Consider the following 22,915-nt stretch of genomic DNA (forward strand, 5'->3'; position numbering starts at 1 on the left):
TGGTTTTTGTTGATTTCTGATCAATTTCTGCAACAAGAAACCATTGAATAACAGTGGACTACATAAACAGAGCAGTTCCTTTGGAACTAAGTTAGGAATGGTTACAGTTGTACAGATGTCAGAACACATTTTATGGTGGTGTGATTTTCATGTAACAAAACATATTATGGTCTCTTTTATTAATCAGTACCCATTAAACCAGTAACTAATTGGTAAGTTTATTTTTGAATACTCTCTCATGGCAGCAGTAGCAATGGTAAAACATTTGAAATCTTAAGTATTCAAGGAAAACGTAATTCCTTCTGTTAACTCATATTTATGTCAAACACAATGCTAGACACTGATAATACAAAAATGGCCTAAATTTTTCAGTAAATATACTGAAATTAGGAAGCATTTAGCTGTGTTAAGCAAAGTTCTTATATTGCATCAGAGGACATTTGCCTAGTCACCAAATCGCAGTGAGTTTACTGATCACACTACTTTTTATCATTCACTTAATTGTTTTTCCTCCTTGAAGTTGTACACTTATAAAATAAGCCTTTTTTTGGGGATTCTACTCTGATATTTGTCGCATGCAAAATGGATAGATTGTAGGGGAAGTAGATCTCTGAAGCACTGTAAGAACCTCACTTGATGTAGTTCAATGCATTTTTATTTTTAGTATTAAAGGTTTTTACTGAAAATTTGGACCATCATTGTATGACCGGTGGGTAGCATGGTGGTTGGCATAAACATGGGTAAGAGAAAGAACACGTTTTCCTAGAACACTGTACTCAACCCACTCCTTTTACAAAATCTAAATTATATCATATCCATCCTTACATCTTTGTCTAGACTTGATTTTGCACACTTTCCCCACCTTGTCATTATTTTTTTAACCTTAACTGTATCTTCTCTTTTGATAATGGTTTTGAAGATTTTTAGTAACCTTTAAATCTGTTTTTCTGGGTAGGATATTGAATGACTAACATAGACTTTGTGTTTTGGGTCATTTGTTCTATCTTAAATTGAAAATGCAGGTTAATGGCAACAGATGTAAAAATTAATACAGTTAAAATAGGGACAAATTATCCACAAAGTAATTGAATGTCTAAACTCCTTACAGAATATTCCATTTTATATTTATTTACGTTCTGTTTCCCTTTGCTATAGTAATAGAAGCATGAATAGTTAAATTTAAACCAGCAAATAATCCAGAAAGCATTTATATTGGCCTTTAAAAAAGAACACACATTATGCATCCGTAAAGGCAGAAATTTTAACATAGTTCCTGGCTGCCTATTGGAATCACCTGGAGAACTTTGGTTGGGGGGCACTTCTGGGCCCTGTCAGATTTACTTGGTCTGGGGTTGGGCCCAGTATTTTTCTTTTGTTTTTTTTTTGAGGAAGTTTAGCCCTGAGCTAACATCTGCTGCTAATCCTCCTCTTTTTGCTGAGGAAAATTGGCCCTGAGCTAACATCTGTACCCATCTTCCTCTATTTTGTATGTGGGACGCCTGCCACAGCATGACTTGACAAGCCGTGCATAGATCCGTGCCCAGGATCCAAACCCCAGGCTGCTGAAGTGGAGCTCACAGACTTAACCACTACGCCACTGGGGTGGCACTGGGCCCAGTATTTTTTTAAGAAGCTCCTCAGGTGAATCTAATGGGCAGCCAGGTTTGCGAACCTCTGAAATATCTCTTTCAAAACTGAGCCTTTTATTTCCTCCCTGTGTTACCCTGTGACCTACCCTGTGGTATGTTTCTGAGATTCCCCTATGACAAGATTGGGAGAAACTATAGTCAACAAAGCAGAGTATGAGTAATTGAGGGTTGGTTGAAGGAGCGTCTTTTTTCATGACATAATGCATAGGAGCTAGCTGTACTCTGCTGATACTGTCGTCCTTGCAGCCCTCTCGAAGCCCCAACTCTGCTCAGAACTGTCTGTCTTCCTATTTCATGTGTACAGTGTAACAGCTGTAAGTTACTGGTGAAAATCCAACAATGATGGTATTCTCACCACTGGTTTTAAATCGATGGGTCTCAGCTGAGAGCTGTTTCACACTTGCCCTCCACCTAAAGCGCATTTGGCAATGTCTGGAGACAATTTTGGTTGTCACAACTGGGCAAGTGCCACTGACATCTGGTGAGGAGAGGCCAAGGATATTGCTAAACATTGTACTGCTGCCCTATTTCTGCCCATTGTACTGTGCCCTCTCCTTCACAGCCCGTCTACTTTAAATTCTGTTCTCACTGTCTCCTCTTGCTCGCCCTTCCTTCAGCCTTCTCCGCTAAGACTTCCAGTCCTACTCTGCTATGAAAACTAATTTTATCAAGATAAACAGTCACCTATACCAAATCCAGTGGCCACCTTGCTTACGAGCAGCTTTGACACAGTTTACCACGTCTTTGTTCCTAAAAACCTTTCTTAGATTTGGTGTAACTCACTCCCCTGTTTTCTTTTTGCCTTATTGGCCACTCCTGCTTCTTTGCTGATTTCTTCCCTCTTCTGTCTGACTTTCACATAGTGAACTGTCTAGAAATTCCATTATCAGTGTTTAGTTCTGGATCTTTTTTCTGTAAACTCTCTGCTTAAGCATTTTCATCCAGACCTGTGACTTAAATAGGATTCAAATGCTGATGTCTTCAAATACCATCAGCCCTAATATCTCTCCTGAGATATATCTAACGGCCTACTTGACATCTCGACTAAGAATCTAGTGGGCGTCTCAAACTCAATAGGTCTAAAATGGAATTCTCGATTCCCTGCCCAAAATCCTGTTTTTCCATCATTCACTCTTTCTTATTTTGATAAATAACCATAGTTCCCCATTACTTAGGCTAAATTGTTGGTCATATTCAGTTCCTCTTACCTCTCTTCCCCATTCCATTGAAACCATCAGCAAGAGTCATTCACTCCATCTTCAAAATATAGTCTGAGAGCCTCTATATTATTGTTTCTTTTTTACCTGGACATCTGTGAAATAGTTTCCCTACCTCCATTCTTATTCCCCACAAGATGGTCAGTGTAAGCTTTTAAAACTGCATATCTGAGTACCTGCCTCCCCTCTTTAAACTCAGTTACTTCCCAGTGCATTTAGAATAAAGTCATACCTCCTTAAGATGACTCCTCTTTCCACCCCATCAGTCTCTGATCCATTTCCTTGTTTTTACTTTATTTTTTAAATCTTTATCAGTGAACCAGGTATGAAATTATCTTCTTTATCAGTTTATTGTGTGAGTCCCCCCCCCCCTTCCAGAATGTAAGCTTCGTGAATGTAGGGACCTTGTTTGTTCAGTTTGACACTACATCCTCAGTACCTAGAATAGTGTATAGAGTGAGCACTCAGTAAATATTTGTCGGTTGAATGAATACAATTACATGAGGAAAAGTGTGATGGCATCTATGATATGCTTTTTATCAATTCCCACAAAAAAATCAGTAACTTAAAGCTACGTTAAAGCTGTTTACCTATGATCATGCTTTTTTTTTTTTTTAAAGTATAAATGAATTGGGGCCTAATCTGACTGGAAGACTATGTCAAGGTAGAAGTTTTCATTATGAGCCCTCTTGATCTTCATGGGTAATATAAAATACAAAAATGGTGATAAAAATAGGTAATTTGAGGTTCATGTAGTCATTTTTGTCTACAAGTTCTATTATCATTATAGTTCAAGTGTTAAATAGTTTTTATGTATCAGATTGTGCTTTTTTATATTTGGATAGGTAGATGGCTGGAATAAAGATTCTGTACCACCTGACCCCTGACGTCCACCCTCTGAGAAGACAGTTCAAGGCCCTTGTGTTGACCGTTTTACTGAGACCAGCTAAAAACCTTCATTGCCTAAAACCAAAGCTTCCTTTACTCACATCCATCCCCAAAGTCAAACCTGAACCTCCTTTTATCACTGTCGTGCTAAGGGGCCACCTGGAGCATAACTGTCCAAGGGGAGAGTGTTCTGGAGCAGGAGGTGGTTGTGCCCAGTGTACACTTATTTACACCTTTCCCCATAAGCCTCCACCTCCGGAAACGAGCATTTGGAATAGTAACATTCTTTCTCCTTGTTTGGAGGAAGAGGAAGAGTTTGAGGATTGGTGAGGATGACCCTTTAGTTCCTGTAGGGGCCAGCATACCCCAAAGTTATTTAGCTATCTTGCTGATTTTTAATAGAGAAGAGTACTAGCTATTTTTCCCTTCATTTAGAATTACTCATATCCAGATTAGTCACTGTAGTTCCTGAAGTGGTGATTAGTATCTGTGGAGGATACTCATGAATGACTAGTGGGATGACAGTGTTTCCCTTTCATTCGTTTAGCAATGACATACTGAAGTGGTCTTAAAGTAGCATATTCTTGTCATCATTTAGCAAAGCTGATCTTCATTGTTTAGTAAAATGCTAATTAGGTATAAAGTGGGTTCTCCTTAGACCCCTTCTAAAAAGAATATACTTATTAAAGAATGAGAAGAATGTCATTATTAGATGCTTACTCCAAAAGTTTTTTCCATAGTGTGGGACCTAGAAATGGCATTATATCAACACCCCAGAATAAGATATTTTCAAGGCTTGCTTCTCATTGAGACAGTTGGTGAATAGTCTTGCATTCTGTTTTCCACAGGAGTAATAGTAATCATTATAAAGATCCAAGTATCACTACTTCTAGGAGTGTTCTTGCTATGTTAAAGAACGGCAAAATTCTAACACATTGCTATTTTTTTTCTTTCCCATTCTCCTTTAGGTATTCTAATCTGATTTTGAACTTGTTTTCCTTGATGGTAGATGCAAACATTCCAGATATTGCTCTTGAACCAGATAAAACTGTGAAAAAGGTAATTTTTATACATGCTTAGATATCACAGTCTACTTTCATGAGTAGAAGACATTAGGGTTTTAATAACCCATTTCCCCCTGTCATCCCGGCCCCTAGACTCTTAAGTAACATAAATTAAGAACAAACTCTTGTGTGTAATTTTTTTCACATTCCAGAATACAACAGCCTCTCAGGTCCTCTGCAGCCAGTTTTGTCCCTTCCCTGTTCATAGCCCCGTGAAGAGGTCATTTTATTTAGAGAGAAAACTTACTACCACAGCCCTTGCTCTTTGTCCTGAAAAGTTTGGTTCTTCTTTAATACTCATAATAGGATACGTGGTTCCTTGCCCTCCAGGCTAAGCAAGCTAAGGATCAGAAACAAAATATTGTAATAACATATGGAAGAAACAGGCCTTCTTTATCCTTCGCTTCTATACCCTTACAGGGATTTCTCACTGTGTCAGAACAGTAGAGACCTGCTTTTTAACTCTGCCTACAAAGACAAGAACAAAGGACATTCATCACATAGGTGAACAGTGATTCAGAACTATCTTCCCTTGAATTCCAGCAAGAAATGGGAGAAAGGGTAGCGGATTTGAAGATTTTTGTCCAGATTAATTTGACTCTCTGATTCATTGATGGGGGAGGGCAGTGTATGTAAAGCACTTTATTCCCCTAGAGATAACGTAAGATGATCTTAAATATCAGTGTGATTATTCATATTGAACTTCAAAGAAAGATAATATAGCTTTTTAACCTTGTAGAAGTATAAAATTACTAAAGGGCAGTTGCAGTCTCACAGGTAGAATCACTGTGGTGGTTGAGAATAATTATTGCCTCCAAAAGCCCTGAGTTCTGATGTAACTGACTCCGAACATTATTGGAAGATACCTCTGTTGATTGACCATTGTCTTAGTCCATTCGGGCTGTTATAACAAAAATACCGGAGACTTGGTGCTTATAAACAACAGAAATTTATTTCTCATGGTTCTGGAGGCTGGAAGTCTGAGCCTGGGGAACGAGCATGGTAGGTGAGAGTGCTCTTCCGGTCGAAGACTTCTTCCTGTATCTTCACATGGTGGAAGGGCCTAGAGAGCTTTTTGGGTGTCTCTTTTATAAGAGCGCTAATCCCATTCATAAGGCCTCTACCTCCCTCGTAACCCTGCTCCAAGGCTCCACCTCCTAATACCATCACACTGGGCATTAGTAGTTCAACATGGATTTTGAGGGGATGCAAATATTCAGACCATTGCAAATATGAACGAGGCTGATCTCTTTTACTTAATTTTATAAGTCTTTGACAGACAATGAGAGGGACTTTAATGTAAATATTTTATTGTTTAACCATTTAAGAAAATTAGGCTCTTAGGATTTCATTTATTATTTTATCCAGCAAGCACTGTTTCAGTAAAATCCTGCCCCCAGTAGGAAATAGACTATTTATCACACTAGTTTTTGGCATGGCTTATTTTTTGTCATTTTATTTATTATTTTATTGACTAAAGCTCATCCATCAAAAAATATAATTGGCTGATGAAAATTTCCATAGCTATAATTGATGACTGCACCAGATTTCAAATATTGTTGCCTTTTTTTTGGTTTTGTTTCATTGCTGTATTCAGGGTCTGTTTTGCTGTTTATTTTAAACCCATTTATCTCTGTCATATGTTCACTCTTCCCTAACATCACTTGTCCTCAGAAGTCATTTATGAACGTTCTAAAAGCATTTGTCAAATGGAGTCTTCCAGTGTCTTCTGCCAATTAAATTATGTTATTCTTGTTCTTATTAGATCCTTTGTTCCAACTCTGTTTCTCTTTTAGAAAATCATGATTTTATTGTTTAAGGAGAATGCCCTTTTGTTACCAGCTATCTGTATGACACTATCTTTTAAAATACAAAGCAATTCATTTATGAAGAAAAAGAAAAAAGCATGTACGTTAGTCATTTTTCTTCAGACTAGTAGTCTCTAGCTGTTTATTTGTTTTCATTAAGTGAACCTTGAAAAAAGGTATTTTACCATATTTTTCCCCAAAAGAGTATTTCATAAAAGGTTTCTTTGCTTTCTGTTGTTTTATAAAGAATGTGAAGTAGCCAATTGCAGCATAAACTTGACATTAAAATCCTAATATTGGAAAGTTATGCTGGAATAAGCTAAAATTTATGTTTCATATTGGTTGACTTTTTTAAGAGGTAGAAATAGGTTTTTATACTTTGATGAAATAACGATTTCTGGCATTGCTGTGAAGTCTTACTACTTGGCAAATGTTTTCATTGGCCTCATGATGGAAGCCGGCTAGAGAAACAGAGTAGAACATTTGAGGCTGAAGTCTTCACAAAAGTACAGGTTTCCCAAAGTGCAACAATATTTTCCTGTCTCCATAACTTATTTTGGCGTATGTCAATTTCATTTTAATTTTTTGGAAATTATTACTTATATATGAAATACATGATATTTTGGTTATCAGATTTGTTTATTTCTTAGAAAATACAGTTGCCCAAACATATGATTTGGGATCACGATTTAAAACACATAATCATTAATTTCAAACATCAATCGAATACCTGGTATTAGTAGGTTAGTATGGTACTCGTTGCTTGGTGCTGTAAGAAGCTTGATCAAAAATTGTCTTAATCTTTTCATAATGTAGAGCAAGGTTATCCAAGTAGTCTAATAAAAATAATACATATGATAAAAGCAAAATGTTACAGTGCTGGTGTAACTAAAGCATAGCAGATAGACTAATTTCCAACAATGAGCAAACAGATCATATTAGTTCTTTTCTTAATAAATTTTTATATGAAATATTCAAATCATAAAAAATGTGGATGTTCATGTAACAAACACCTATTTAACCACCACCCATATTTAATAAATATTAACATTTTGCCCTATTTGCTTTAAATCCTCTTTTATTAATGAATCAAAATACTACAATTGGTGTTGAATTGCACTCATGTGTGTTCCTCTGTCCTAAGGGTAATTATTCTCCTGCAGTTTGAGTATATCCTTCCCAGGAATATTTTTTATACTTCATTCATTCACTCAGCAATATTACTTGAGCTGTTTACTATGTATCAAGCACTGTTTCAGTGTTTGAGTTGTAGTAATAAACAATACAAAATATCCTGCCCTCGTGGAGCCTTAAGATAAAGTGAGTACTGTAAAATGTACAGCATATTAATAGAGATCAGTATTATAGAGAAAAAAATTAAAATAAGAGGGAAATTAAATGTTGGGTTGGTACTGGTGTTGGCAATTTTAGTTTCGGTGGCCAGGGGTGGCCTCACCCAGAAGGTGTGTGTGAGCTCTTTTTGAATAAATTAAAAGGAGATTTTTATACACCTGCAGTATGGAAATAAGACTTCTTATTCAACGTCTGTAGAATGCACTAATGAATGAACTGAAAGTTAAAATATTTGAGATAAAAAGCATACATATTCCCTAGGAAATCATTAACTTTGCTGCTAGGGAGAGTGTGTTGAAAGGAGACATTGCCTGTCTTCAAGGAGTTTTAAATCTTAGCCTTTTGATACATATGAATCTTTGTTCAGAAAAAAATAAGGAAAGAGAAGGTAGAACTACTTTAATAGATAAACATGTCCACTTGACAGTCAATGCGTTTCCATTTGTCTTTTCCTTTAAATCAGTATAATAAAAAAGAAACCTTTTTAAACTGTGGTAACAAGCTTGTTCGAAGTAATTTAACCCAATAATACTATTTTATGTTGAAGAATTAAATGGATATGGTCCTCCTTTAAAATGAATTTTTTACCAAACTTTAAAACAAAGAAATTATTATATTGCAAGCAGCCACAAATTATCTGAAGATCTATTTTGAATGATCTTTAAAATTAAATTGCCTTTGGTGCCTATAAGATTAGTAAACATACAAGCTATAATATCTACTCTCATGGAAATTTGACAATGTAGTTAGGGTTTTTTTCTTTAATAGTAACGTGTCTTACAAACAATTATTTCCCGGATTCTCTTTTAGCAGTAGTCGGATGGGGGTTCAGTTTTCATCATTTTTCTTTTTAATTACTCTTTATTTTAAATTCTGGGTTTTACTCAAGTTAAGGGATTTTTAATTCTAATGCAACTCAAGTAATCAGATGAACTCAGCAAGAAAGTAATACTTAAATGAAAACTCTTCCTTTCACCCTGATGAATGAAAATTATTCCTTTGTTGTAATTAATTTTGTGTTTAAGTTATTAAGAAATGAATACCAGGAAAAATATTTTTTCTAATTCTAATGCTTTGAGTAGGAAGAATTTGATAGGGAATGTCTGCTTTTGTTATTTTAATGAAAGTTACTGTTATTTCAGAGATGCTGTCACTAAATTATGTTAAGCAAAAGCCTTCTTTCTATGTTAAATTTGTCTTGTAATAGTTGTATTTTGTTAGCTCCCCTAACCTTTTCCAGAGTTTGGTCTGACCGCAGAGTAGAGTAACAGATCACAGGAGGAATGAGGTTCCTTATCCTTCTACATATTTAGATAATCCCTAATTATGGTGCCCCAAAAAACCATCTGACATGTGGAATTATCTCTCATTGCCAGAAGTGTGAAATCTAAAAAGAAAAGTATCAGTCATCCAAGATTTATCAGAAGAACAGATATATAATAGCTAGGGCTCTTGTGTCTTAAGAATGGTTGTCTTTCACATCACATGTTAAATCCTCAGGGACAGATTAGAAGAGTATACTTTTAAATTAGTCTTCAAATATAACAAAACATATTACTCACTTGTTATTCTACTTGATAATCATTAAATGTTTACATTAAATTTGTGAGTAGAAGTGTGCTAACATTTCAACAGAAAAATAAGAAAATGAGTTTTCACTTTTTTAATGTATCCAAAATGAGGTTTATGAAGTTAGTTGGAAGAAAGAAATTGATAGGTCTTCATTTGAAAGCAGGAAGTCACATTATTCAATTCTGTCTTTTGTAGCAGATATGACCTTTCAGTTGGACATCAGCAACTGGTAATTCATTGACATACAAAGAACTCAGTAAACTTCAGGTACACTGCTCTAATTGCCTAAGCTGGGCATCACAACTGTCCATTGATTACAGTGGATGCCTCTGGTGTGAAATGCCCATGGTTTCCTTTAAAAGCCGTACTGTCAAGGACATGTTTTTAGTAAATCTTTTAGACATGAAGTATCAAGCCACAATGAAAAAGTGTTCTCTCTAGTTAAAAGAGACCAAGTGTAAAATGGTATCTGAAAATGGGATGTGGATATCTCAGAGACTTTCTGTTACAGTCATGCACCGTATAATGGTGTTTCAGTCAACAATGGACCGCATATATGACAGTGGTCTCATAAGGTTAGTACCATATAGCCTAGGTATGTGGTGGGCTATACCATCTAGGTTTGTGAAAGTACATTCTATGATGTTTGCACAGCGACAGAATCACCTAACGATGCATTTCTCAGATCATATCCCTGTTGTTAAACCACACATGACTGTACTTTGCTGATAAAGTTTAATTGAGTAGCAAATGTGTTTCTCATTAATTACAACTTCTCTAGAATCATGTCTAGAATCAGTGAGTGATAGAGTCTACAGAATATACAGATTTTGTCTATTACATCTTGTGAAAAATTTTATCTACTTTGTTTTCTTAAAGTTATTCTAATGTATGTCATTGATTCTTACACCGTCGTTTGACTATGGATGGAAAACTGAAATGAGCAGATAGATAACTTAGTGGACAATAAACCTGATAATCCAAGAGAATAAATAAGTACCTCTCCAGCACAGGTTGAGAGGTTACACTGCCCTTCAGTGTTAGACAAGGAATGTTAGGCTGCCCTTTGGTAAAAGTAAATAAAAATATCAATTTTTATAGGCTAGTTACAATACAAATTTTGCCAGATTAAACCTCTCTTACAGTCCAATATGAAAGTGATGCAACCCACGTGTATGATCAGTCCTGTTTATTATTGGCAGAGGATGTTAACTGAGACTGTCTTCAAACGATTCTAACTTTTCAAGATGAAATGTCTTGTGCTCCTCCATATAATCATTTTTAGTCATAAAAATTTTGTTTTCATGTCACCAATATTTTATGCTTTTAAAGATAAGACATCCAAGCATGAAGTGATAATGTTAAGTTTGAAGTTCTTGTTCTATATTCTCTTCTCTGTAGTTAAGCGTAGCAATAAGGGAAATTTTCAAAAATAAAAGAACAAACAGTAGTTTCTGGTAGCTTTAAAAAGGTAGGGAAATAAATAAATTAATATAAATAAAAGGGTTCATTTTTGCTTGTAAGTCAAATTCCAATACAATTTTGAGAAAATGGATTACATTTACAGTTGATAAATGAGGGTTTTAAAAGGACAGAGTGGTAATTACTAATTTTTACTGCTGGTGCGTCTAGGAATTAAAAAGCAAAGAGGGCGAAAGTTGATCTCCAAGAGATCATTACATGTTTAAAAATAAGATAGATTGGTTTAAAAAAAAAACAGAAAAATTGAAACTATTTTATTTTCCCTCATTTAGTTCCAACTGCCTAAGGCTAGGGTGTGTATTTAACACCTTCAAAGTTTTTACCAGTTCTAGAAATCTTCCACCATGGGCACATAAGCAAGTGATGTTTTAGTTGATTGTTGCCCACCTTCCAGTTGATTTCAAGCTTAATGAGAACTAACTGGTGTGTGGTTAATATAAAAGCCTATAAAACTTATCTACTACTTGAAATACTGTATCCAAATGAAGAAAGATATTAGTTCTACCATATTCTATAGCATTTGTCTACTACCGTATTAAACTTTAAGATGAATAGAGACACACCAGTCAGGACATGACAGTGTTAAAGAAGAGATGGAAGGAATGTCTAGTGAAGCTGTTTCCAGGATATTTAAAGGTTTGGCAATTATGGCATTTGGAGGACCAGAAAAAGACCTCAGAGAAATTTAATCAAAGTAAGAGAAGGTATAGAAGGACCAACACAAAAAAAGGTGTAAACTTAAAGTAAAACTGAAATGAAGGAATACATGTTTTAGCTCACTGGAACTGTGAGATAATTTGAGCAGCTGGTAATGGTAAAATGGGCTCCTCAAAATTTAGTTAATTGCCTCCTGCTGAAATTTTATTAGTGGATGAATGACTATCTTTCAGAGAAGCTGTTTTGTTTCCTGTGGCTGAAATGGTTCCAGTATGGTGCAAGATTGCAAGTGGATCATTAGGACCGAAGGTGGTGATTGCATTTATAAGTTGGAGAAATAGAAACTGAATATTAGGTTGTTTCCCTCGATCTTCTGGTATATCTCCATTGTACTAAGCATTAGACCTGTTTCAAAGACAGAGAACCCTGATCCAGATGACAATTTTAAAAATATGGTAAAAATAAAAAATACTATTCAGAGGATTGGGGAGTAATCAAAAACAAGCATAAACACAAATGATGTCTACCTTTGAAAGATAAACTGCAGAGACTCAGATTTGCAAGTTTGCAACCTTTTGCTTGAAGGCACTCTCCAGATTGTTTTAGGTGTAGCCTTACTGAGGAAGTGTAAAAGGACAGAGTTTGGAGCTGGTAGGATAGTCAGGAAGTTAGGGGAGAAATTCTGGAAAGGTGAAAGTCAGAAGTAGTGCGTCCCTTTCCCCTAGTCTGCGTACAGTTTTCCTAAATCCTGACTGAAAGTGAAACTATGTGGACACAATGATCCCAGGGGAGGGGGAAGCAGCAGCTAGAAGCTTAAAGAATTGAGCAGAGTTTACAGCTGTTGTCCATCACAAGAAGGACAGATTTTGGATTTGATTTCAGCCACTTGGCTTCCTGTTAGAATGATTCTTCACAGGAACACAACATAATTCAGTTTCTGTAACATAGTCAAAATGTCTAGTATCTAATAAAAAATCAGTAGATGTGTGAAGAAACAAAAAAATTTGACCCACAGTCAATGAAAAAAAAAGTCAGTGAAAACACACTGAAATGACCCAGATGTCACAATAAGGGCTTTAAAGAAGCTCTTATAAGTGTGTTCAAGGGCTTAAGGGAACATAAATGCATAATGACTAAACAGATAGGGATCTCATCAGAGAAAGAAAAATTAGTAAGGAAAAAGAACAAAATGAAAATCTAAAGCTAAAAATACAGTAACTAAAATGAAATGTTAATTGGATAGCTTTAAAAATAGATTGGATTATGGCATTAGAAAGAATCAGGGAACTTAAATCAATAGAAATTATATAATCTGAAGAACAGAGAGAATGTAGCTTGAAGAAAATGATTAAAACCCTAAGGACATAGGGGACAATAACAAGTAACCTAAAATAAGTCAGTAGATATGATACCAAATCAACAATCTATGCAGTTAAACTTTGTTATAAAAACTGTTTTCGTATTTGGTAAATAGCATTTTTTATATGCCAAATACATATCTTCTGTTTGTAATTCAAGTACTTATACAGGTATGCAAATTTTGATAAACTGGGTTAAAGTTTTGTTTTGATTCTTCTGCCCTGTAATTTTTTTAGGTCCATGAAGGATAGTTTCAAAATTCTCAGACATGGTCTCTCGAGTAGAAACCAAGGAATATAAAAGATTAAACTCAAGGAACTTGTGTGTCGTTAATTGGGGTCCAGAAATGGGAGAGTTAGTTCATTGAAGATCTCTGCCCTTAGATTTCCGCCTCACCGAGTTGTCCGTCAGTTTTCTGTCTGCCTCTCTCGTGCCTCCCCTGTCCTGAGGCCGCAGAGCTGTCAGATCGTCTGATAGACCCCCAATATGAGAGTCAAGTGAAATACTCCATGTAAAGTGCTTTGCACAGTGTTCTGCACAAAGTAGTCATTCGATAACATTGGCGGCTTTTATTTTTTAGGGAACCAGTCTCATGTATGTCTACTAATTTATCTTGTACTTATTGCTATTGAGAATCAACTGTATCTTTAAATATGAAATACGGAGAAATTCCTCTGTCTTTGGAAATTCTAGACCAATTGAAGTAGTTCTTTGCAGAAGTACTAGAAACTCCTATAGGAAAGGAAGCATTTTAGAAGATCTAGGTTAGTTTCTTTGCCAGTGAATGACATAGTTCTTGTTGTCATATAGGCAGTGAAAGTGGGAGAGAATATTAATGTAATCTGACTTTGCTGCATCCATTTAATAATAACAGGGATAAAGTGAAGGAGATTGTTAATAAATATGTCACAATTTAAATCTGAAATAGTCGCTCCAGCTTTTAAATGCAAAAAAGTAAAGCACACCTTTGATTTAAAAGAACAATTTTTGTCTGTTTTTAAATTCGCAAGGCCTAATAGAATCAGATTTTTTATTTACTTTCTTAATTTTTTTTCTTAAAAAATATTTACAACCAAGACAGATAGGGTGATATAAAGAGCATAAAACAGTAAACTTCTACACTCGAAGAACAGTATTCAAAACTCCTTGTAAGTGTGAATCATTTCTTTGGCATAGAAATCGCTCATAATATATTGTAATATCTATATCCGTTTGACTCTGTCTCTTCAAAATATGTCCGCTTTTCTTCCTTCAAAATACTAACAGACTGTGACTTTGTAGGTTCAGGATAAGTTCCGTCTAGACCTGTCTGACGAAGAGGCGGTGCATTACATGCAGAGTCTGATTGATGAGAGTGTGCACGCCCTGTTTGCTGCAGTGGTGGAGCAGATTCACAAGTTTGCCCAGGTAAGTTCTCCGAGGGCAGTGCACTTAGCTCAGCTTCTCCATGTACTACCCTGCAGTCCTCGGAGAGCCACACTTTTCTCCTGCCAGTGACATCTTTTCTGGTTTTTTGTTAAGCCTTTTTGACACCTCACCAGCCAGCTGATATGAACGTGTTCAATGCATTAGTAACTCTAAAGTATCCCCCTTAAATTTTCTTAGTAATGACTAAATTGTGGCTCATCAGCATAGGTGTATTCGTCCTTTGTAGTCAGTGATGATTGTAAACCCTTCTTGAGAATGATCTTGGGTCTAGCGGAGGCCTTGGCAAGTGAGACTTGGACATGTATTGGGTTTTGGTAAATGGTGAAGTGCTAGGAAAGAAGTTTAGAAGCTGTGAAAAGCAGTGCATTCCACACACTGAAAAGGTCTATCCGTAGACTTAGTTAGCAGAATCGTCCATACAAATGTTTGACAGAAGACCTTTCACACTAGCCTATGATGATAAACCTCAGATTTAAAACCTCTTTTAATTTTGAATTTCCTAATGAGGATCATTATGAAAGTGGTTAGCAAACAGAAAAATTAGGCTGCTTTCCTCTCCCACACCCTCACACACCTCTCCTTGTGAACTCCGTCTTGACTATATATATTCAATTAATAATATTTTTTTAAATTATTTTATTGAGGTCATATTGGCTTATATCACTGTGTAAATTTCAGGTGTATATTCTTATAGATCAGTTTCTATATAGAATGCATCATATTCACCAGCAATAGTCTGGTTTTAATCCGTCACCGTACATATGTGCCCCTTTACCCTCCCCGCCTTCCCCTCTGGTAACCACTAATCTGTTCTCTTTATCTATGTGTTTGTTTATCTTCCACATGAATGGAATAATACAGTATTTGTCTTTCTCTATCTGACTTATTTCGCTTAGCATCATACCCTCAAGGTCCATCCATGTTGTTGCAACTGGCAAGATTTGGTCTTTTTTTGTGGCTGAGTAGTAATCACCCAAGCTCAAAACCTGTCTGCTTTGACGACTCCTTCACTCAGTATCCAGAATGTCACCAAGCCTTAACCATTTCTTAAAGTATCCGCTTTTGTAATTTTCTCGCTACTAACATTCTAATCCAGTTGTTCTTCACTCTACCATACCTTAGATAACTAAAACCCTTCATTGACTGTGTTCTCTCTGTTTTTCAGTCTTTTTCTCTTGGACCATTCTTATCTTTATTCCACTAAATCTTCCAATGAGATGTATTTTCACAAAATAATGTTTTACCTGTTTCTTTTAAATTTAAATGTGCACGGTGTTTCCCTGTTGCCTAACAGTGGTGTCCAATCTCTAGCAGCTCAAGGCTTTCCAGCATGTTGTGTTCTAAGCCCCTTTCCAAGCTGTTCCCCTAATACTCTCCTTTTCTGAATATTTGTGTTCTCTTCCATCTCTATGACTGTTTTGCTGCTGCCATTTCTGCAGTCCGGAAAATCCATCTTCTTAATAATTAACCTTTTGTAAACTTCTATTTGCCAAAATCCAATCTGTCCTCCAAGATCTATTCTTAATGCCACTTTGATTCATCTTCCTCTGAATATCTATAGTATTTGTACTTTTATTATGAGTTGCACTTACATTTTGCTTTCTATTATAGATATTTGGATACTTGCTTTATAACTCTTAAAATGCAAACTTCTTGAAGGCTGGGCTATATCTATCAGTCACCTAGGAGCACAATGCCTTATGCACTTAAAAAATATCTGATGACATAAAGGAATTTCTTCCTGTAAATGTTAGTTTATACTCTTTTTCTCACTTAACAAAAAAAATTTCTTCTCCCTGAACACCAATCTGGGTCATATTTTATTACAACTGCCAATTCTAGGTCTGCTTCACATGTCATTAATCCTAACCAGTCACTTCTGAAGAGAGTAAACCGTGATGATGATAGGTAAGTGACTTGTCGAAGTCACCCAGATAGCTAATGGTAGATCTGGGTCTGTGTATAGCTCAGCACATTATTTAAGGGCTATAGGGAAAAAAAGGCACAGAGAGGTATTATGACCTAGCCAACTTCATGTTAGTCTAACAGACAGAACCAAGACTTGATCCCAAATCTTTTGACTCCCGCATCGAAAGTTGTTTCCTAGCTTACCAAATTCAGGTCTTCTTTATCAGAATCCCATATTCTTTATCCTAAGAAATTAACTTGAAAATGCTCATGCTATGTTTTAGGTTTCCTTAAATATGTCACTTGTGCCCATACTATCGTGCAAGTGAAACAATATCAAAATAAGTGTAACCTAAAGATGTTAAATTTCATTGGAACTTGCTTAGGCATTGAAGGGTACAAGAGCTACTAAGTAAGGTGTTAACTTCACATAAGTCTGTTCAAATTATAAAATTATAGAAGCAGAGCTGTTTCTTAACTAATCTCTGAAGTTTATTTTCTCTTTGAAACTCACATTTCTATGTACACATTTTCTAAGTATGATACTAATAAATCACACGCACACTCAAATTCTGATGAGGACATCTATTTTTTTTCGTCATGCATAGCATTTATTATAAGGATGTATATTGCTAATTGATTTATGCTAATTTTAGAGTACTCTTATTAATCATTATGGATTATAGAACCCAGTTTTTTAAAAATGGAGGCATACTGATACATGTTAGCAAAAGATATAGTTGTTTCAGCATAAAAGAAATTACATCCTAAAAGACGACTAAAAAATTGCCACATACAACTATTATATGGAAATGCTGAAAAGGCTTATTTTCTTCCATCATGTCATTCCCGAGGACGGGTAGAGATTAAACACTGCAATATTCGTTGCCTAGCAACACCCACCTATTAGTGGTACAAATTTTCCACTGAAAAACACTTTTATTTGGGTCATTGTCTTTGAAATTGCATCATCAGAACCTCTTCTCCTCGCTGAAATGATCTTTAAAGGGCTTTCTAGACTTGTCTGCACAGAAAGGTAGATGTCACTTAGTTTGGGTCACTTATCACTCTAAAACTAGGCCTTTCAATGGTGCTCTCTCACATCGCAGCCCATTTCTTTCCAGTTTCTGCTTTTTCTTGTCTGTCTCTCTCTTCACTGATTGATTGTAGAATGGAGTATGGTTTCCTTTAATCTTAATACATATTAAATCTAATTAAATGAATCTTGGTAGATTAACTGGGATTAGAGATATATTTTTTTGCAGACTGAGCATAAAAAAGTAAGAACAAATTGGGTTGGGAAAGTTTACCCAAGTTCCAGCTCAAGATACTAAGAACACGTCACTGCAATTCATTTGACAAGAACCTTACTTAGCCCCTGTGGTGTTCAAGGAGGAAAAGCGCAGGTCCAGGCAGAGGGGCACGTGAACGTGTAGTCCATCTGTGCACGTTTAACCTAAGACTTCAACTGCACGCACATGCACACACACGCACACGCACACACACACACACACACACGCAAATGCTTGAGGGGGGTAAAAAAAAAAACCCAAAAGTCAATAAAAGGAGGAAATTGGTGTGGTTAATATGCCAGACGTTTCCCCTGAAGAGCGTATGTCCTCTAGTAAATGTGACAGGGGCTCCCTCAGAAGTGTTTCAGATCCCAAGTGCCTCCCGTACCGTGGCATCTTACTATACTGAATGTGATTCCAATACTGAATTTCCTGTTTTTTTGTACGTTATTGCCTCTAAGTGCAAGCTATCTGCCCCATCTGTTGCTCAAACAAAGAAACAGGATTTTCGCATCAGTACTGGGGAAAAACTTCCTGTTTTGGACTTTTTAGATGTGTTCCCTTCTGAAGGGCTTTTCTTGAGTGATTTTGTTTATATACATATTCCAGTGTTACCTTCATGTGCTGCCCTTGGCACCTAAACCCAGTGTAGGATGTTTCCACTGTAACTGTTCTACTCTCTCATCGACTTTGAGAAGGCATAGATGCAAAAGATGCCTGAAGGAGAAGAGAACAGAGCATCCTTTCTGAGTTTACATTGTATGGACCTTATTTTGCCAGTAGGAATAAAAAACAGCAGTGTAAAATATTTTGTTGAACAAGACAAAAAGTATTGAAATCTGTGGCCAAATAGAAATTTTTCTTCTCTAAAACCAAGTGCTTTTTAGTTTACTAAATAATTTTCTAAAGAGTCAGGTGATCCCCGGACTAGTGGTTTAAATAAATAGCTGACTTAACACAAAATATGTCATACAAAACTATTTTGCATCATTTCGTGTCCTGGATCTATTCCTCATTTATTTGAATTATCCTGGGAGGAATAAAAACAACAAAGAAACAAGAATATTAGCAATAGTAACAGGCTATTGAACACTTAAATGTGCCAGGAATTGTGTAAAGTGCTTTCTCTGCATCACCTCATTTAAAAAAAATTTTTTTTATGGAGGTTATGATAGTTTACAACCTTGTGAAATTTCAGTTGTACATTATTGTTTGTCAGTCCTATTATAGCTGCACCACTTCACCCTTTGTGTCCACCCCCCAGCCCTCTTTCCCCTGGTAGCCACTAATCTGTTTTCTTGGTCCATGTGTTTATCTATCTTCCACATATGAGTGGAGTCATACAGAGATCGTCTTTCTCTGTCTGGCCTGTTTCACTTAACATAATACTCTCAAGGTCCATCCATGTAGTTGTGAATGGGATGATTTTATCCTTTTTGATGGCAGAGTAGTATTCCATTGCATGTATATACCATATCTTCTTTATCCAGTCATCAGTCGGGGGGCACGGTCGCTTCCATGTCTTTCTGCATCACCTCATTTAATGTCCACACCTGTGAAGTGGGTATATCACTAGGCCTGTTTCACAGATGAGGAAACTGAGGCTTAGATACGTTAAATAACTTGTCTCAGGTCTCAGGATTAATAGGCAGCAAAGTCCAGATTTAAACCCACACCCTGACTTGCAGAAATAGACACTAGTTTCTAAATAATGTTTTTCTCCATATGCATCTAAGCTTAATTTACTAGGTATGAATAGATTTTGTTGTGAGCAGCAAGTTTTTAAAAATAGACTTGTAAATTTAAAAAATGATCTTTTAACTTTTCTCTCCACAATCTTTCATCTGAGCATCAAAAGAGAAAAAAAAAAACAGCCAGTAGAGTATGATATAAAAAGGAGTCACTGGGAATAGTTAATCTGAGATAAATAGGAAAAATATGGGATAACATTTATTTTGCACATTGGCCAAAAGGCAGTCTTGAATTTTTTTGACCCCCACGTGCTCCCTGGTTGCACTGTAATCAACACTGCTGCCCAACTACCCGTTTAAACGCGTGATCTTTAAAAACATAACATAGGCACTTGCTGCATCACACGTGTTGTAAGGTCTTAAGGTTAGTTCATTATTGTAATAGCAACAGTCAGCAGATGCCCCAAAATTTTCAGCTGAACTGCCCTGCCATTTGTTTTTCATCCGTACAAATTTAATTTCCTTCTCTTCCCAAAGAAAGTTTTCCAACACTTGAGTGTAGTCCATGGTAAGATTTGCCTCTTTGCTTCATTAACAGTACTTTTAGTAAGGTTCACTGTTACACTAACTTGTTTTCCTGCCCTTCTGGTTTACATCAAACCGTTTTATATAAATTTTTCAAATGTACAGGGAGTTGAATATTTTGGGACTGGCTCTGCTACAGAGTATTACTAATTTTTCTTTTCTGCAGACACAGACACTTTTAAAGTATTTAGGAAATATATGAGAGACCGTCTCTGCAGTAGCAGCATTTTTCTCATACACACACATACATACACATACATGTGTACATACACGTGTCGTTTTTAATTGTTTCCAGGATATTTAGACTTCCTAATGTGTCATTGAGGACCTTTCACAATTTTGTTTTAACCCACATTCTCAGCTTTCATCATTTTCCACCAGCCTTCAAAAAGAACCTTCTTTGTAGTTCTGATGATCTTTCCCCATACCCAATACCTGCCCCCCGAAAGCAGTATACCTTTGTCTTTGCCTGGATGAGTTCCCCACCCATTTCCCCAGCTTTGGGGGGGTGGGAGGTGTGTGTGTGTGTGCGCAATGACTCTTCCTAGATGCATTTTGTCTTCAGGCATTTTGTTGTAAGTAACCTGGGGTGGCCCAGAGAACCTGAATTGTTTGTGGCGCCTAGTAGCCACCAAATAAATGTGTGTGATTTTATGTAAGTGCCGAGGACCATCTGAGAAGTTTATTTTTATTTTCTCTGATACTGCCTTTAGGAAAATATTTAAACACTTCTTAAATTGTAAATTACACTCTTTTTATTAGCATTAAAAATGTATCTTACCATATCATTTCTAGAATTACCTCTTTAAATTGTATCAGATTAAAATCAGCCAGCATCTTTCACTGTTTTACACATACACACGCATGTGTACACACCAAAACCAAACAGATTTGTCAACAAGGTTTTTTTCCTTCACGTTTTCTTTCAGAGTAATAATGAGGTGAAGTTCATAGAAACAAAATTTTGCTGCACATAAACAGCATTCTTAATTCCTTCAAGATAATGCGAGCATATATTTGACTGAAAGGGCACGTGAGGTGTGGATGTCTCAATGTATATTCACCCAAACAAAATGATCAGAGTTGTCCTTACTGAGAGTGTGGGTGATTGACAGTATCTGTACATGTTAAAGACAACCATTAACTGTTGCAGATTATTTTTGCATTAAATTGTCCTCAAAAGTAATAGGTATATTCTGTCAATTTCACTGAATGCTAAATTTGAGAGATAATAACAATGAAGAGAGGGCAGTGTCACTGATAGTTCTTTATAAGCCCTCTGTGAGATGATTGTGAGGGTGCCTAGCATGAAATAGGTGCTGAAAATGTTGATTTCTTTTATTTCTACTTGATATTTTAATATTGAATACTGTTAATGTGTTGGCCCCAAAACTACTCTTGGCTGGGCCTCTCTTGTTTTTTCAAGACAACTTCCTTTGATTTTATTCCAGACCATTTCTGGAATGAAACAGCTGCACTCTGTGGAATAAACTACAGGTGTACAGTCTCTCTAAGAATGTCACACAAAGAACTAGGCACACTACCCAAAATATTAATCTTCTGTCACTGCAGAGTTCAGTGGGATTCTTGTTTTCCTGGTGCCAAATTTGTCTGCCATATAATAATTCATCATTTTGAGATTACAGTCGGCAAACATTCCCTCCCCCAAGTATTTTCTCATATAAACTGATTTTTAAGCTGTCTCAGGAATTCTGTACATTGTGGTTAATTGCAATCTTCTTCATGGCGTTTAGTAAAGTAATTCTTTCACTTTTTTTTTTAATAAAAGTATTTTTTTAAAACTTAACGACTGGAATTACCTCAGTTTTTTTTTTTTTTCCTGTTAAAGAATTATATCTTCCTCTCTTTCTAAGCATTTTTTATCACTATAGACTCTGTTGTTTACTTTTCGTGAACAGTGAAGCTAATTATTTTCTACATGTTTCTTTATTTGTTCTTAATTTTTGTAGTACTGGAGAAAATGAAACTGGCTTTGGCCCATCAAGATGCTTGACTCCATAAGGAAACTACTTTAGAAGAAACCTGTGTATAAGGAAGACTTCAGAGTAACAAGCAAGGAAGAGAAATTTAATCTTCAAGATATCATCCGTCCTGAATGTTCCATGGTGCCTGAATTCCGTTTCCTTGAATGTCATTGCTTAAATATGGTCTTGAAGGATTTGTTTTGAAATACTGTATATATTTATTTTTAAATGTACACATTGTTAAAAAGCTATTTCAGGATCCTGTACATATTGTGAGAGTGCTGGAGGAATTTTATGTTGAAATAGTAAAACATTTAGTGTTTGTTTGAAATGCCTTTCTTCCCTCAGCCCTTCTCATCAGGTGTAGTTATATGAATTTGGATTAACTGTCTCAGTTTAGAAGTTTTTTCTGTTTTGTCTCTCTTTCCTTCGTTTCCAGATTTTTTTTTTTTTTTTTTGCCTTATCTATAATACTTCGAGTTTTACATGTTATGGCTCCTTCTTTTATAGTTCGAGAATTGTATATACTTCAAATAAGACAGTCATTTTCTCTTACTTATAAATCTTGTGGGTTTTTCTTTTTGAAAACTATAGTTCACAGATCTCCTAGGTTTTAAGTACATAAAGCAGGATATAAAAATGTAATTACTAGATAACTGGCCAATAGGTAATAAGACAGAAGCTTTTAGTATTGAGCCTAAGATATTTTTACACAAAATGTAAGTAGAAATTGCCTTTCTGCAATAAATTCCTTTTTGATGAAAACTTAGTTTTCAAAAGCTTTATGAATTGGCTCTGCTAAACCTGTTAATGTAATATATCTTTTCTGATCTAAGCAAAATAATTTTTTGTCTTTTAAAACTGGAAGTCCCACTAATCCATCTAGCTTTTTTGCCTCATGGAACTTTGGGAAATAGGAACACACACAAATGAGAAGAGCAGCATAATAATCTTTGCAAATTAATGTGTTGCATAGT

At 35.8% G+C, this 22,915-nt stretch overlaps 1 protein-coding gene across 14 annotated transcripts in view; it reads left to right on the plus strand.

The window, feature by feature from the left end:
• The window catches only part of PIK3C3 (phosphatidylinositol 3-kinase catalytic subunit type 3), a 152,057-nt gene extending 129,354 nt beyond the window's left edge, over positions 1 to 22,703 (plus strand). For 11 of the 14 annotated variants that reach the window (XR_011441493.1, XR_011441491.1, XR_011441497.1 and 8 more), the window contains 3 exons: positions 4,723 to 4,813; positions 14,331 to 14,456; positions 21,924 to 22,703. Coding sequence is in view for 5 of the 14 variants with exons in the window: in XM_001497768.7 (XP_001497818.1) it covers positions 4,723 to 4,813; positions 14,331 to 14,456; positions 21,924 to 21,938 (232 nt within the window). In the remaining 9 variants the exon portion in view is untranslated. The remainder of the gene's footprint in view (positions 1 to 4,722; positions 4,814 to 14,330; positions 14,457 to 21,923) is intronic. The other 3 variants (XR_011441494.1, XR_011441492.1, XR_011441490.1) reach the window with 2 other exon arrangements.
• Positions 22,704 to 22,915: the final 212 nt, after the last annotated feature.

The sequence above is a fragment of the Equus caballus genome, chromosome 8, assembly GCF_041296265.1.
Source record: "Equus caballus isolate H_3958 breed thoroughbred chromosome 8, TB-T2T, whole genome shotgun sequence".
NCBI classification, from domain to species: Eukaryota; Metazoa; Chordata; class Mammalia; order Perissodactyla; family Equidae; genus Equus; species Equus caballus.